Below are 17,361 nucleotides of genomic sequence, written 5' to 3'. Positions count from 1 at the left end.
AGCAGCCAATAATCCTCTATAGCTAGTCCAAAGGAAACGGAGGGGGTGAGGAGAAACAGAAACAAATGTGAGCTACAGAAAAAAAGAGGGCAGAGGAAGTCTCCTCACTCATCTATTTTTGGCATGTTTACCTTCCTCCCCTTAGGACTGAGGATTGATTGATTAAATTTCCATGACTTTTGAGACTATATTCATGACCTAATGTTCCATTATTTTACAAGTATACATGTAGAAGCAATATAAAAATCTATGTTGAAATTTATCATGGATGCAGGGATCCAATATACTGATACACATGCGTTTTCTTTCTTAACTGCTTACATTCACTTAAGACTAATTCGACTGTGTTTACCAGGATACTCGCCAGGACAGGCATTTTGACAACTTTGTGTGTATTTGGCCGTTTAAGCACAATAAGCTGCAAAAAATAACTCAATTCGGTACTTGCAAGGTGTTTTCGAGGCGGCTTTATGTGCACGCTCTTTGGATGTGACTGAGCACGCAGAAACTCATCTCTGGAGCGTGCAAATACCGAATGGTTTTAAAAGACTTAAAAAGATGTGCAAATGATACAGTTTTGTGACGATGCAACAGTGGCCCAATTAGGCAAGTGACAATTCTGTTAACTGTCCCGAACGTGAGCGAATGTCTCGTATTGCAGCGTGCAGTAGCTCTCTTGTAGTGCAGATGAGATGTGCTGATGTGAAGCCGCTTCGAGAGAGTGAAAGAGAGAAGAAGGGGGACAGCTGAAACACGCCGTTTTCAAATGACTGGTTTGATCTGATATTCTATCTGGATTTATTTACATCTAACCTACATGCTATATAAAATGTACATATAATATAAAATGTTTGTGGGAATTTCCTGCCTTATAAACCCGAAAACCTGCAGGAACGAGTAAAACTGTGTGATATATGCACAATCCTGCACCGAAATTCAGGACCTGATTGAAAATCTTTTCTATTATATAGAGCCAAACCCTTTTACTAATGTCAGCGGGGGAGAGCGTGCATGACTCCACATCACAGCACGTCATATCAAACCCTCCGCCGTGGACGCCACTGACCGTATCCAAGCAGACGTTGCGACTGTCACGTCCTTCTTTCCGTGCACAATGAGATATAAAATTGGCCCATTTAGTAGGAATTTCTTGTATTGTGAGGAGGCCTGAAGGGGCTATAAGCCCAATTGTGACATTGTGTGAAATGGAAGAGGAACTTAATAAAATCAAGGGCAGAACAGCTACTTTTCTCATTCAGAAAAACAGTTTATGAGAGTCTGGATTGTTCTTGGTGTTGCTTCGGACTAGTTAAGGTGTAGGGCTGGGCGATATAGCTTAAAAAATATATCAACGATATAATGTTTCATATCATTCGATATCGATAATTATTGACTTTTTTTATAACCTTTTTTAAAACTAAGAGCAATAGAAAAAAAAGTTTAAATTTAACCCCTGTATTTTCAAATTAACTCAATTTATTGAGACAAACACCACATTTTTTGTTTTAACAAACACAAAATAAAAATTAAACAATTATCTAATTTCTAATGTTTTATATGCAGATTAAATAGGTCTTGAAGAAACTTTTGGCTTGTCTCCCGAGGCCACAGGAGGGCGCAATGAACAAAATAATGCAGCGCATTTAAATAGTCAACGCGAGGAAGTAACTCTATAAAAAAAAACCGTGCATTACGTCAAAATTAACTTATAAATCAAATATAACTTTGTAAATTGCATAAACAATTACGAACAAAACAGCATCATCTATTTATGCATTGCTTAATCCAAAGAGCCGAAGCGCCATTCACGCAGATTGCATTTAAAACATATGACATAACCTCCACAAATTCGTGACGTGTTTTCTAAAAGTTTAAATGGTTTTAACTTTGCATGGCTTTCTATACATCTCTTCTCTGAGACGCGAGTGCATCAGTCGTATTTGTCCGACTAAAAAAATGTGCTGAATATGCGTTGTGTGAATGGCTTAGTATCAGTTTTAACCTAATCAAGATCTTCTCCGCATTGAGCTTCTATATTTCTCTAATATTTTGAATGAATAACGCAGCAGCGGCGCGTCTCGTGGGCTACACCAACAAAACATTAAAATACAACAACGTCACTAACATCATCACCGCATCTCGCGTGCCACTGACGACGCACTCCTAACATTGCAAATGTTTATTTTAAATTCGACTAATATTCATTATTTACAATCTCCTCAGCACAGGCAGGCACAGCACTCAATTCAGCATGTGTTCGTGTTTGTGTGTGCTGCGTGCGTCACTCATAGCACGTGCCTATATCGTGCACTATATTTTTTTATATCGTTATCGAAGAAGGTGTACCGTCGATAAATAGCGATACCGTTTTATCGCCCAGGCCTATTAAGGGGTTTCATCAAATCTCTAAGTAATCTGATTATTAGTGTTTGGGATTTGTACAGGATGAAGACTCGTACCTTGGGTGGGGAGTGTTGGTGCTTGCCGGGACCCTGGGGATGTTGCGGGCGCAGGGCACGAGGGATGAACTCTGGGGCCAGCGGGTTGAGCACGTAGGTCTTTTTCAGCTCCAGAGCCTCCAGCTGGATTTTAATCTGTTCAAAGGTGATGCCGTGGAGACTGTGGTTCTCATGACAGATGGAGATGAAGGTCTCCCAGAACTTTCTGTGAAGGACCAAAAGGATGCAGAGATTTTAAGTAAAAACAGCACTCATCATTAAACTCACTATATATGCACCATCAACACAAAAGAAAACCAAGGTGGTTCAATCTAGAGCAGAAGTTCCCAAACTTTATGCTAGGACCCACCTAGAGATTCTTAAGACCAACATATTTATTTAAAAGCAAAATCTGAAAAAAAAAAAGGAATGGAAATTGTAAATGCAAAATAGAGTTCCGTAACCAAGTCATATGTTGATTCAGTAGCTAGCTGTTTGGCAGATTCGACTCTAAATTCAGGAAAGGATTCTTCAAACCAGTAACCTGTCAGTTTGTAAGTCTTTTTCAATCATTTATTAAAATAACCACTAATAAGTCTCAGACTAACAGGGTTGGGTCCCATTTAAAATTAAAGTGAGAATGAAGACAGTTTAGCAAACATTATACTGAATTGCAGCTTGAATTTGAATGAAAATAAAATTACAATGAATTGAGGAAAAACAACGGAAGAAATTCACTTAATTTTTTACTAGAAAAGCAAAGTTTGTCAAGATAATGCTTGACAATGCCTTGTTTAAAAAGTTTGGGAAACAATGACAGATAGTCATAAGTCAACTATAGAATTTCTATTTGGTTTAAATAGTTCTTCATATTAAATAAAGTATCTTTTGTTGACCAGGGTGGAAGAACATTTCATTTCCCGGTGTTAAACTTCTTTGGATTGTAATTAAATTACTCTTCCTGTTATTCTAATTCAAATTCCAAATCAATTCATGTGGAATGTTTGAATAAATCACTGATCTACAGTGATTCCAAAGCATTTTTTTTTGCATTCATTTTATTTTTACTTTAGAGATTTAAAAAAATACAATTAAAATGTTCCTATTGCCTTACATTACTATAGCATTTCCTTAAAATCCTACTGACAAAGCCATTATAATAACGGCCTACTGAATTGTGAATGGTTTTTTCCCCTTGGTTCTATTTAACATCTACAAAAGAAAGACAGTATATTACTTTGTGTTCATTCCTGTGCACAGCCAGCTAAAAATCAAGCAAGGTTTTGCTACAAATAAAACCAAAAAAACCCTAGCTACTATAGTTAAACCATGGTAACCACAAATTACCCATGTTTACTATAGTTTAACCATGATATTTGTAGTAAAACTGTGGTTATACAAATGGTAATCAATATGCCAAAAATCCATGGTTACTATGCTTCTACTATAATAAAACCATGGTCAATTTTCATTAGGGATGCTAAATTTACCCAAAAGCTTCAACATGAATCTTTTGCTGCTGTGTAAGGATCGTCCAGTCAGCTGCAGCCTGACTGTTAAACCCCAGACAAAAACATTAGCTATGTTTCCAACCAAAGATGCAAAATTAACTTGCGCGCAAAACTGGAATATCGCATTAAAACATTTGCGAATAAAGCCCCGTTTCCATCCAACGAGTCAAAGAGAACAAAATCGTCACTTCCTGATAAACTGGCACCAAATATCTCTAAGAAAACTAGGAGAAGCCACTGAATATAATAATTTTCATTTGTAATAAATGACTTGCGCTTCAGAGAGAGCAGACGTAACACAATAAATGCAGTCATTGCGTTTAGAGGTGGATGCCTTCTGTTTGGGAACGCAGTCGTGTTAGACAGTAATTATACAGAAATACTTTGATGGCAAACTTTGCTCAGGCATTTCAGAACGACCAAAACAACATATAGATGCATTGAAACGAGATCGGTCCGCTGGTTCGATCAATTTATCCCGTCTCATAGCGCAAAGTCACATGACTTTTTCAATGCGCATGGTGGAATTTATTCAGTAAATGTTTCTCCATCGTAGTTTATGCGCACTTTTTCTTATCGGATAAGAAGTTTATCCTACTCAGTTGTGCGCATACGTTTTTTATGCACATTTTTAGATTTTATGCGCATCTTGGTGTTTCCATACAGCGTTTTTTTATGCGATAATCCAAAATGAGCATAAAAATAGGTGGATGGAAACATAGCTATTGAAAGCGTTTGCCCCAAAATCACATATGACAAAAATAAACTACTTGACCATAACCTTTTCAAATGGCTCGTGACTAATCAGTACAGCACAATCAAAATCTAAAATAAGCCACATTTCAAGTACCAAAATAATCTAAACGCAATGCTGCCTGGGACAAAAACAGTGAATCAGAAACACTCTTCATAAACCTAAAACACCTCCCAACACCAACACAGCCGCCCATAAGAGCATCACCCAAGCATTTCAGATACTACAAACTACTCATTTAAAGTAGCTCAAATGCAGTTAAACCGTAGTTATCAAAACTACAAGCTACTAACAAAAGTACTTTACAACATTGAAGCTATTTAAGGGTGCAATATCTTATGATTTAAAATATTTAATAAAAGCCATATTGTTTTTTCAGTTAGGGCGCAGCATTAAATTTGAACAGCTTTGAACTTGCACTACTTAATATTTTATTGATTATGAGTCTAAAACTAAGTAAAAGAGCAGTTTTTAAGAAATGTTTCACGATTAGAAACCAACAATTATAATGCCATGCAGGGACTGCTGCTTAAATGGGATAATTTACATGAACTGTCTGAAAACTCCTTCACTAGAATTCATTGGACTTTCCGATTCCACAGAAAGAAAGAGAACAGTTTAAGAAAGCATCTGGTTATTCCTTCAGCTCACACAGTTTTCAGACTTGTGTGTGAAATACGATGTGATTTTTAAACCAGAAATACAGTGCTTTGTTGTGCTGCACCGTTGCTTGTTGCTTGAGTTAGTCAGATAACTACTTTTAGCTAGTTACTCTACAGTACAGATTTCCACTCTGAGAATCGCCGAGGGGTAAAAGCATCTATTATTAATCCAGTATGTAAAACAAGGCATAGAACTGGAACCCTTGAAGAAGGAAATGAGATGCTGCTCGTATTCAGACTGGAGTTAGTGACTCGGTCACTCGGTCAAGAGTGAAAACAATAGAGTCGTGCATCAAATTATTGAGTTACAAATTAATCAAAGTCACACAAGCAGGTTAACACGCAACTTCAGAAACCAAATCTGATCTCACGGCTGACTGGTAAAGCCCCACTGACACATGGCAAGACAGAAATATGACTGATTCTCCCCCTAATTGCTGTATTTCATTATCGCTGCAGCTTGGAAAGGGCAAATTCACAATCCTGACTCCAGTGACATCAATCTCAGACCTCCACCATGACTCAGAGCTGGAGAAACTCGATGCGTCACCGTGTAATTTAGCTGCTGATCTCTCCTGCCTCTTGTAGCATTTGAAGCTGCAATAATTTGGGGAGTTTAAGGTTGCTAAGAGATGCTTGAAGATAATGCACAGGTCGGGATTGCTTGACAGCATCAGTGGTCGACCGATGTGAGTTTAAGCCTGAGGCAATTCTAGTAAAGAGGGGGCCATGAGGGGCCAAAATGTTTTATCCGTGAATATGAGGCGTAACATTTCCGTCACACTGAATATGGTATTCGGCCAATCACAACAAACTGGATAGCTGGCCAATCACAGCACACCTCGCTTTTCAGACAGATGAGCTTTGTAAAAATCGACGCGTTTCAGAAAGGAGGGGCATAGAGGAGAAACAATAATGTACAGTATGTGGAAAATAATGTGTTTTTTTAACCTTAAACCGCATAAATGTTTCATTACACCTAATACTAGAGCCCGACCGATATATCGTTTTGCCGATATTATCGGCCGATATGAGCCTGTCGCCGATATATCGGTATTGGCGTATAAGCCGCCGATATTAACATTTACTTTTACAGAACATATAAAGCAGATAAAATGCTTGAAATGGTGTAATTACTTAGTTTGTCCAGCAGAGCTCTATTGTTTGCTACCTGGATGAAACACTTTAAAGCTTAGTCTATGGAAAACCATTGAAACTTTGAACGACCATATCTCCGTAACGGCGTGGCGAATCTGCACCAAATTCGGGGGATCCCTTCAGCTCGAGGAACCCTCTCGAACGCGAATCATCTAGAGGCCCGCTTTCGAATGAGACCACCCCCGCGTTGATAGCCCCCGGGATTCGGGAGTTACGGGTGGTTAAATTCCCGGCGCCGACCGATCAAGCGATCCCGGGGGGCTACCGATGCGCGGAGGGTGGCGTTCGAGATGGCTCCTCGAGCTGAAGGGATCCCCCGAATTTGGTGGAGATCCACCGGCGTATTCGCGAGATAGTGACACCAGTCAACACTTTCACTTCAGTAAGGAGATATCTTGTTCAGGCAGCATTCAAGCGTTGGCTTATACGACCGTAAGTGCCCTGCGAAGTGGACTTCACATGATGTTCCGCCATGATTCCAGTTCCAAGGGAACGTACACGTTACATTCAAAGGGCATTAAAGTGCGCGAGACGTGAATTTATACGTGAAATTGTATTTATTTACAGAGGTATATTATGTCACACTTCACACTTCTCTAGTAAGTTTCGTCTGTGTGTGAAGACAGTAGCGCAAATCCGTGAATGAATGTTCCAAAGTGAAATAATCTTCAACGGAATAAAGTCGAATGGAATTGAATTGAATTAAAGTTGAATAAACTTCAACTTTACTGTTCAGTGCACTGACGTCAGACTCATTTTGGATAATAAAGTTTATTGTTAAATTGTTAAATGCCCTGCCTCCATCATTACGTATTTTTGTCAGGTCATAAGTGTTTGATCACCACATTTGAGTGATCATTGCAAAAAAATTTGTTTATGTATATATATTCTGTTTATGTATATACTGTATTCTATATATAGTACCAGTCAAATGTTTGGACCCTCGAATGGGAAAGTGTCCAAACTTTTGACAGGTACTGTACTATAATATACACAAAGAATATCGGCCTTTTTTTACTCCCTAATATCGGTATCGGCCCCAAAAAAAACATATCGGTCGGGCTCTACCTAATACACAAAATAATATTCGTCAAATGTTTGGACCCTCGAATGGGAAAGTGTCCAAACTTTTGACAGGTACTGTACTATAATATACACAAAGAATATCGGCCTTTTTTTACTCCCTAATATCGGTATCGGCCCCAAAAAAACATATCGGTCGGGCTCTACCTAATACACAAAATAATATTTTATTTTAGAAACGTCATATGACCCCTTTAAGGGTTTACACACTTGTCAGTTTAATGCACAAACTTCTAAACAAGAACTCAAGCAGACATGCTATACTTTACCGTCCCTGATGGGCAATCTGTCGAGATCACAGCAGCGCTACACACGTTTACATCTTCCAGTGTCACACAACAACAACGCGAGCAATATCAGCACCATACAGTTCGACACATCAAGTTGAGTTAGTGTTCGCAATGCATGCCAACTCCGTGAGCAATAGTTTGTGCCCCCTCCTCCTCAGACAGCAGAACTCATTTCAGATAATATGATGAGGCCTTGAGGAAGCGGAACTGATTGAAATAATCAGGAGCTTGATGAGGAGTTGACAAGCTGAAGCCACAGTGACAGACTGAATTAGATGCAAAACAGCTTGTAGACAGTGGATTTGTTATACAGCAGCCATCTAGAACCGCAGCAAACACATATTTATCTGCCATAGATTTATAAAGAAATCTTGTGAAAACCCATCAAGAACATGTCTGGGACAGGGAAAATACCCCAAATATATACGAAAAAAAAAGTATTTAATAAATTAAAGCCTATTTTTAAAATCATAAAGATTTTTTCCCCCATTGTGACATGTTCATGACAATGTTACATTTGACCGCCAAAATTCTCATTATAATTCAAAAATAAAAATGTTATACAATAAAATGTTATAAAAGTATTTTTTTTATAAGTTTAAATAATACATTTTAATATTTATACTTCGTTGTGGTACTTTTGTAATGCTGATTTTAACCTAAAAAAGTCTTAACTCCAGTATCCAGTAAATATAATTTGTTTTTCTTTAGGTTTCGGGGTTATTATACAACATCCAGCTAAGAACTGCAGCAAACACATATTAATCTGTCATATGTAAATAAGGAAATATCATGAAACCTCTCAAAAACATGTTTAGGTCATTAATAAATACATACATTTAATATGTATATAAAAATATTTTTATACATATACATAAGTAAATTCATAAAAAAATAAAACTATGTGTATATATATATATATACAAAAATTAAAACTGTTATAAAAGTAATATTTTATAATTGGGTTGAAATGTTTGAACATGTTTTCATGAAATTAAACCATATATTGATCTATAAAAACAAAAAATACTTTACATTACAAAACATGTTGGAACCATCAAAGCACTTCAGCTGGAGTGGCCATCATTCGTCATGTCATGAGGTCAACGCTTCGATTACTGAAGTCAGTTAAACAAAGCTGTCCATTTAGCGCTGCCAAAAAAATAAAAATATTAGAATTTTGAATATTCGTCTAATTTAAAATAAAAATCCACATTCGAATGCAAAAACGTTTTTCGAACGCTTTTTATCGGTGGCGCACGAAATGCGACGACAATGCAATGTTTTTGTTAGCCTATCCAGTTGTTGTTCATTCAAAACATTGCAGAAAAAGAGAACAATCAGTGCGGAGATGTTGTGGTTTACGTCAAAACTGAAACCAAGCCGTTCACACAGAACGCATATTCATCGCATTTTCTAGAGGGACATCTATCAGCGTTGCACTCGCACGAGAGAGCAGCATGTTTAGAAAGCCATGTAAAATTAATGTAAGTTCAACTATTGGCGGTTTATGGCGGTTTTCCCCATCCCACTGCATCTCCCGTTTTTAAATGAAGAAAGTTATTTTTGTGATTGGTTTTCGGTCCTTTGTATTAAACTATAGGCATACATGCATGCATGCATGAACAAGCAACTTTATTAATTATATATGGTTTATAAACATAATTGTAAACATTATGCACTTTTTTTTTTTTAAAGATGGTCGTGTTATTTTATTACGCTTTGAAGAAACGTGCATAATATTTTGCTCGATGCGCCCTCTTGTGGCCTCAGGAGAGAAGCCAAAAGCTTTTTTCCCCCTAACTGAAATTATGCCTTTTAAATTTGAATATAATTTGAATATTGATAATATTTAAGTAAAAAATTCTAATTAAATTTTTCAGCCACTTTGACAGCCCTACTGTCCATTCAGCTTGCTCACAGCATAGAGTCCTCAGCGCACACACAGATTTAACTGCCAGGCCCTTCGGCTTGACATCTCCTGTGGCCGGGCTCTAGCCATTGGTTGATGCGAGTCTGTCTCCATAGCGACAGCGGCGAGGATAGAGCCGGAGGAGCAGAGGGCTGCCAGCCAAGTGACAGACAGCTCTCTGAGGGAGTGCCAACACACCAATATAAACACACACACACACACACACACACACACACACAACGCCTAACCCTGCCCGACAGCAATACACACCATCATATTCATGTCAGAGAACCGGCACAAAGAGCTAAAACACAAGAGGTCAAAGGTCACAGAGATAGGGGATTGTTACCTTCCTGCCAGCTAGATAACTGTTCTCTTGTATTTGTAGCTTTGCTATTAGGGCTAGGTTTAAATTTATATATATATATATAAAAAAAAAAAAATTCTGATTAATTGTGCTCTTTGGACGACCTTGTATTTATTCAGTAACACTTCAGATCAGGGAACACTACACACTATTAACTAGTTGCTTATTAGCATGCATATCATTAGCATATTGGCTGTTTATTAGTAATTATAAAGCACATATTAATGCCTTATTCTGCATGACCATATTTTAGATCCCTTAACCCTACCCCATAGCTAAACTTAACTATACCTTACTAACTGTTAATAAGCAGCAAATTAGGAGTTTATTGAGGGAAAACTTGGTTAATAGTGAATGCGTGTTCCCTAATCTAAAGTGTTGCCATTGATTCTTCAATCCCAGGATGATCATTTAATCAATATTTGAAGGAAAAAAAAATAGTATGTGATACAGGACAGAATAAAGAGCTCTTAACGTAATGCATTACATTGTTATCACAACCTTATGTCGCATGTATAATTCAGTGAATGGATAAAAAAAAAAGAATACAAATTAAATGGTTTTAAAAATGGTTTAACATTTGGCAGGTTGATCAAATTTCATTAGGATGTTAAAAAAAAAGTGAATTTTTTTTTTTTGGTTCCTTACACTGGTTGGACGCAGTGCATTGTGGGATATAGCTATAGCTAGATATAGATTTATTTTATTTTTTTTGCATACTGCAAATGTCATCAAGCAATTCCATGCAGAAAATGTGCGCAATTTCACATGACAGAATTAGACATTTTTCACAGAAACAAAATCAGTCTGAGATTCCAAACAGACAGATCTACAGACATCGCTTTGCATTGAGAATGTGATATAATAACTAGCTTCCTTCCAAGAAATGAACAAAGACACGGGAGCAGGTTCGCTCAGTAGCCCCTCACAGCAGAACAAAGATCCAGGGGGCGGGGTTGGATCCACATCTAGGGGGTGGAGACGGGTAAGTTTAGGGGTGGAGATGGTAGGTTTAGGGATCAGGGGGTGGAGACGGGTAGGTTTAGGTACATGTAAGGTGGGAGGAGTTGGATCTGGATCCAACCTCGCCCCCTGGATCTTGTGTTCTGCAGTGAGGAGCATCTCGGTTCGCTTAAGCGAGAACCATCAGACGGAATTAAAACAAATCCTGCCAAATGCAGTTGATGTCCTACGGGCTTATTGTTGCAAAGAAACATATATACAAGTCAATGTAAATAAATAAATAAATTCCCATCTGTTAAACAGTGGGTGAAAGAAACGGTAAAGTTATGACATTTAGAAAAAAATCTGTTACTTTTTTTTTTAAACACATTGGATCACTTTGATAAGATTTGGCGAGTCCTTCTCCATTATCTTGACAGCGTAGGTTGACCACCCATTGGTGTGGCATTACTTGGGGTGAGCAGGGTGTTATGGGAATAGTTTGTTCTGTGCAACAAGTGCATTAGCTTCACACCGTCCTCCTAACAGAACCCTGAAGAGAGGTGCCAAACGATTTGATGTCCCTCCTGCAGGAGCAATGTCTGAAGCGTCCGTGCGTGAGGAGTGTATTAGTTTAATCTGACAGCGGTGAAGTGCATGATGGGAAGGCAGAGGGACAGCTCTTCCTGTGGGGACACCTACTACACAGGTACTCACCAAAACCAGAGAGCAACGAGCCACTGTCTGTCCAGCACACACATCCAGACTAGCGGTCGACCGATATTGGTTTTTAGACAGCCGATGCTGATATCTTGGGAAGCAGAGTGGCCGGTGGCCGATATAAAGCCGATATAATTATTTATTTTATTATTATTTATTTCAATTCTTATACTTTTCACAAATAAATTTTTATACAATAAAAATATAATTAAAAAGGAAGTAAACACCGCAACCAACAGGGCACTCGGTAATTGGGGAAGTTTGTGTGCATTGGGAATCATATTTTTTCAAATAAAGCCAAGGTACCACTCATTTTACATGCAGCACACAGTGAAAATGACATAAATATGGCATGGGCAAAAGCATGAAGTGCAGCATAATTTGAAATTATGAGTTTAAAGTTAGTCGATCGCACGTCTCCAGTGAAGCTGAACTCTCCTCCTGTCCATATTCAATTCACACGGACCGACCGCCCGACTGTTAACGACGACAGTGAACATGGAGAATGTGAACACTGCATGCGCAGGCGCTGCGGCTCTCATCGGCCAAACAGAAAAACTTATCGGCCGATGCAGATATTTGAAAAAAGCCAAATATCGGCCGAGGCGATATATCGTTCGACCACTAATCCAGACAGGCTTAGCCACAAATGATTAAGGCCTATTCACATCAGCGAGTGCGACAACATTCAGAGCGCAATGTCTCTTTTTTTTTTTTTTTGAGTTTAGGTTCAGATTGCAGAAATGCTGAAACAAACCCCATCGACAGTTTACATTTTACTTCAACACATTTAAGGCTATTTAAAAAGTGCCGGCTTACCTGCAGCGCCCCACCGAGCAGAGAGCGATGGGGTCTCCCACCACGGCCACCAGGGACTGCGCTCGAGTGATGGCGGTGTTCAGCAGCTTGTAGTTGGACAGGAAGCCGTAGTCCAGGTCTTCAGTGGAGTCCTCCACCAGCTGCTCCTTCCTCTTGATGGCCGTCTGCTTGTGTTTGCAGGTGTGACGGGTGCGAACGGTGCTCAAGAACAGCACGCGGAACTGCTTACCTACAGACAGCAGAAGCTCTTTGTAATTAGCATGTTGTTAAATGGTGCTACCAAAAGTCATCCAATACGATAGCAACATAAACCGGCATTTGAAAAATACCTGGATGCCGGCAGAAAAAAAATAAAAATATTTTTTGGAATAATGTACATTTGAAGAGTTCATTCGCAAAAACCGATAAACGGCACTTAAAAAAAAAAAGAAAAAGAGCTGATTGCCGTGCATTATTCTCCACATGTAGCGCGATCTGAACCCTAAACACTTTAGTCAAAAAAGCCAGTTTCCGTCGGGTAAACTTGCTCTTTCTGCCACCCTTCTGGGCTGACTCGTGGGGTCTGGTCTAAAACCTAGTGATCTTCCTTTGATTTTAAGGCAGCACGGGCACATTCCAGACGCGAATATCGGTCAAATGTTAGGCATCTCAATTATGTCGAAGATACCTCACTTTGACAAAATTGTGAGGTAGCATCGAATGTTTCCTTCTGCAGAAAGGCAATCTTTCTAACTGGTCGGTGAAAATCCAAGATGATAAACTATTAGGGCTGCAAGATTAATCATGTTTTAGTCATGATCACGATTTCTGCTCTTTGATATTTACCCCGCTAGTTATTTATTCTCAAACCATTTTCATTTGACATTTGTGTCATCTTGCATTACTATCTATCAAGTCTCCATGAGGTTGCCAGATGTCAAGTGCTTAATCCCCCGATAATAGATTTTCTCTTAAATGGATACATTTTCTGCCCTCCATTGCGATATTCTACTCAAATGAAAGGTGTAAAGTTGAGGCCATATTAGCGACATTTCAAGGGCAAAAAAAGGTCAGCTTATTGCCAATAGTGTAGTGATGTATGAAGCGCCTTGTCTGTCCCTGAGGAAAACAGTCTCGTTTTACATTTAAATCATGGATTTACTGCTCCCAGGAGGATTATGTTTTATGATCGGACATATTTACATAAAGTAATTCAGGAATATACAGCGGGGTTCAAAGTCTGGGTCCACATTGAATATCTGTGAAATATAGCTGAGGACTTGTAAAACTAATAGAATTATCCAAAATGAATAAGGGATATTAGTAAGACTGTACAATAAGGTTCAATTAGTTAACACCAAACTAAATTATTTAACATCAGCTAACAAAATATTAACAATAATGCATGCACTGTAACATATGTATTGCTCATTGTTAGTTCATGCATTAACCTCCACTAACTTATAGGAGCTGATTGTGAAGTGTTATTCTGTAAAGTGTTATTAAAGTATTATTCCCCACTATTTCTAGCGCATTCGTGACACTGATAATGTGACTCCTTCGTACAGACGGTCAGATTCTTGTTGCCACTGAAACTCAAAAGTAAACAAATATTGCTGGAGAGCATGATCATCAGGTCTGACAAACTCGTGTGCTGCTGTCATTAAAGCAAAGATACCAAATATAAAACATTTCACTCATGTTTGTAATGTATTTAAAATTAAATCACATCAAAAAAATTTTATTAAATTGAGTGAAATGTCATCGACAACCAGGGGTGCACAGATGTTTTTCAGTCTGCTTTTAATGAGCACCTAGAGGTTTGGTTCTCATAGTGTGACCCATTAAATATAACTATAAAAAATAAAATAATTGTGTTTTAATAATTACATTTTTATTTTACACTTAGGATATGCAATGCTAATATTTACATTAAAAAAATATATATTTTTGACTTTTTTCCTCTCTTTTTTTTTTGACATGAATTTTCAAATCTAAAATCAGCAAGCTTATATTTTGGCCTGTGAACCAACCTGTGAAACATGGATTTTAAAGAAGGGAATTTCTGGTGTTATTGTGGTATTATGAAATGTTGGTATTACCATGTTTACTAACTGAATGCGTTCTGGGTCATATATCGTTCAGCGTAATTTCATTCAGTAAGGGGAACCGGTCTATGTTGGCATTTGCAACAGATGAATGTGCACAAAAACATCGCTTAATCGATTGTATGGCCTTGGACGACAACAAAAAATGAGAAGCATTTTCCCCATTTCAAGTTAATGAGTCTACTTATTTCACTCCCCTAACGATGCACAATTATTTAGTTGGTTGCCTTTTATTATTTGGATTTAGATTGCTTTTTACCTGCAGTCTGACATTATGAGTTATGTCCTTGTAGTTGAGAACTTCTGATTTGTGTCATACATATAGTATATCCACATAAAAACCAACCCAAAAGTTAAACGGAAAAAGCTTGAAGCAAAACTGGAGAGAGAAGCAGAAAGGAAGAGAGAGACAAAGACGTAAACGTGAGAGACTGCGAGGGAGAATCTGTTGGCAGACGTGTGCGTAATCATGTCTGCAGCAGCACGGCCCCCTAATGCTTTGTGTGTTTGCATGTCTGTCTCTCCTCAGGAAGAGTGGTGTGAAAAAGTTCACACCTACTTGATGATTGCCTCATGGGAGCGGTAGTTTTCGCACAGCAGGATCCTGCAGGGGTACTCGGACGAGTAATGCTCGTACAGCCGGTCCAGCAGAGACACGTGCAGATTCCTCTCCCGCGCAAACTCGCTGTACACGAACGGACTGAGCTGGAAGACAGGAAAGCTCAGAGTCACTCTTAAATGCGTTACATTAGACAATGGCCTTTGGGTTAACCGAGCTCGAGTCAGTCTTGAGTTTTACTTTTGGATGAACTATTTCTTGAACCTAGATGTATTGGCTGTTTAGCTATTTCGGTCACTCAAGAGCAGCTCCCATCTCTTTGAATGGGGAAACGCCAAATTCTCTAAAGCTGTTCGCCAAGCTTACGATTACATTTCAAATCCCCAATGAAATCTGACAACAACGGTCTCATAAATCCGGTTTCTTTTGCTCAAATAGCATCTAAAAAGCTTATTTCTCAGGCGAGACCAGCCAGTTTCTATAGCAACCGGAGCTTCTAACGGCAGCTGCAGTGATGCGATGACTTTACCCATTAGTGATTGGCTCTTTTATTCAGAAGGCGGGACTATTCTGCCATATTGCACATTGCACTTTCTCCCATTCTTAAAGTCTACATGAAATCAAAATTAAAGTTTTTTGGATGTTAGTATCAATCTGTTAGTCTTAAGGTTATCTATAAAGCAGTGTGCTCCAAAACAGTGACAAAATTCAGATTTAGAAGATATAAGCATTCAAAGCTTGCAGTTCGTCACTTCCGCCAAAACAGCTCACCTCGTACTTCATCTTCTCATCAAGTCTGCTGGGTTAAATACAACCCAATTGCTGGGTTTGTCCCTATTTTACACATTCTTTAGAGTGTGCTTTGGCTGCCGTTTTTGTTCTGTTTTGTCAGATTTCAATCTCAAAACACACGATTGGGCGTCCAAACAGGGATTTACAGCAAATGTGTTACTGTTGGCATCGACTGTACCGTCTGTGTGTGTGTGTGTGGCTATAAGCCTCAATTTTTGCCTGCAGTGCGCCTTGTCTGTCCCTGAGGAAAACAGTCTCGTTTTACATTTAAATCATGGATTGACTGCTCCCAGGAGGATTATGTTTTATGATCGGACATATTTACATATGATATAAGCATTCAAAGCTTGCAGTTCGTCACTTCCGCCAAAACAGCTCACCTCGTACTTCATCTTCTCATCAAGTCTTCTGACCAATCAAATGCTCTCTAGAAGCCGAAGCGCCCGCCCCCGCACTATAAATAGACGGTGAAGCTGCGGCTGAGATCGGTCGCTTTGTTCACAGTGTAGTATTTCCAGTACAGTGAATGGCACGTACTGTACAATGCAGGTGATAGGGAAGGATTCAGACAGTGCAAATATGCTTTCGATTGGGGCAAATGAGGTCTGGTTTCACGTTGTTCCACGCGAACCACGGCCGCGCGCACAGTCTGATCCGGACTTTGGCTGTGGTCCAGAGACGCGACGGTAATATATTAGACTGTGGCTGTCAAAAGCCCCATCCCCTTTTTTAAAACAGCCAATAGCGTTTTGTATATATTTGCTCGGGCCAGAGCCGTTGAGCTCGATAAAGCCGCATTTGACAGCCAGTCTAATAGATTACCCCCTAGAGTCAAATTAACTAAAATCATGAAACTTGCATAACTTAATGAGACCATCAGATTTACAAAAATGAAAATGAAGGCCCTATGAAAACAGTTTTATCGAACAGAAAGTTGTTTGAAATTACTGAAGCAAATAGGATCAATTTTGACTTCGTGTTGACTTTAACGAACATAATTCTCTGGTTTTAAGACAAGGACGACGCCTTGCAATGCTGCCATTCTCAGTGCTGATGGCATCACTCAGGTACCTGCATATGGTCTCCTGCCAGGACGACTCGGGTGCTCTTATTGGCCAACGCTAGTGGCATGATGGTCTCGCACTCCATAGCTTGGGCTGCCTCATCCAACAGGATGTGTGTGAATATCCCTTCAGAAACACACACACACACACACACACAGGAATGAAATATTCATTACATGGAGCTTCACAGGAGAAGACATCAA

General features: G+C 38.9%; 1 protein-coding gene across 1 annotated transcript in view; it reads right to left on the bottom strand.

The window, feature by feature from the left end:
- LOC107565856 (probable helicase with zinc finger domain) overlaps positions 1–17,361 on the bottom strand; it is a 63,699-nt gene that overhangs the window by 19,680 nt on the left and 26,658 nt on the right. The window contains exons 15-19 of the mRNA XM_016251143.1: positions 17,166–17,284; positions 15,303–15,448; positions 14,202–14,230; positions 12,657–12,885; positions 2,460–2,664 (exon numbers count right to left, since the gene is read on the bottom strand). Of these exons, the coding sequence (XP_016106629.1) occupies positions 2,460–2,664; positions 12,657–12,885; positions 14,202–14,230; positions 15,303–15,448; positions 17,166–17,284 (728 nt within the window). The remainder of the gene's footprint in view (positions 1–2,459; positions 2,665–12,656; positions 12,886–14,201; positions 14,231–15,302; positions 15,449–17,165; positions 17,285–17,361) is intronic.

Source organism: Sinocyclocheilus grahami, unplaced genomic scaffold, assembly GCF_001515645.1.
Source record: "Sinocyclocheilus grahami isolate Dianchi unplaced genomic scaffold, SAMN03320097.WGS_v1.1 scaffold1032.1, whole genome shotgun sequence".
In the NCBI taxonomy this organism is placed as follows: domain Eukaryota; kingdom Metazoa; phylum Chordata; class Actinopteri; order Cypriniformes; family Cyprinidae; genus Sinocyclocheilus; species Sinocyclocheilus grahami.
Note: the sequence above shows the minus strand (reverse complement) of the source record. Positions and strands in the feature narration are given on the sequence as shown.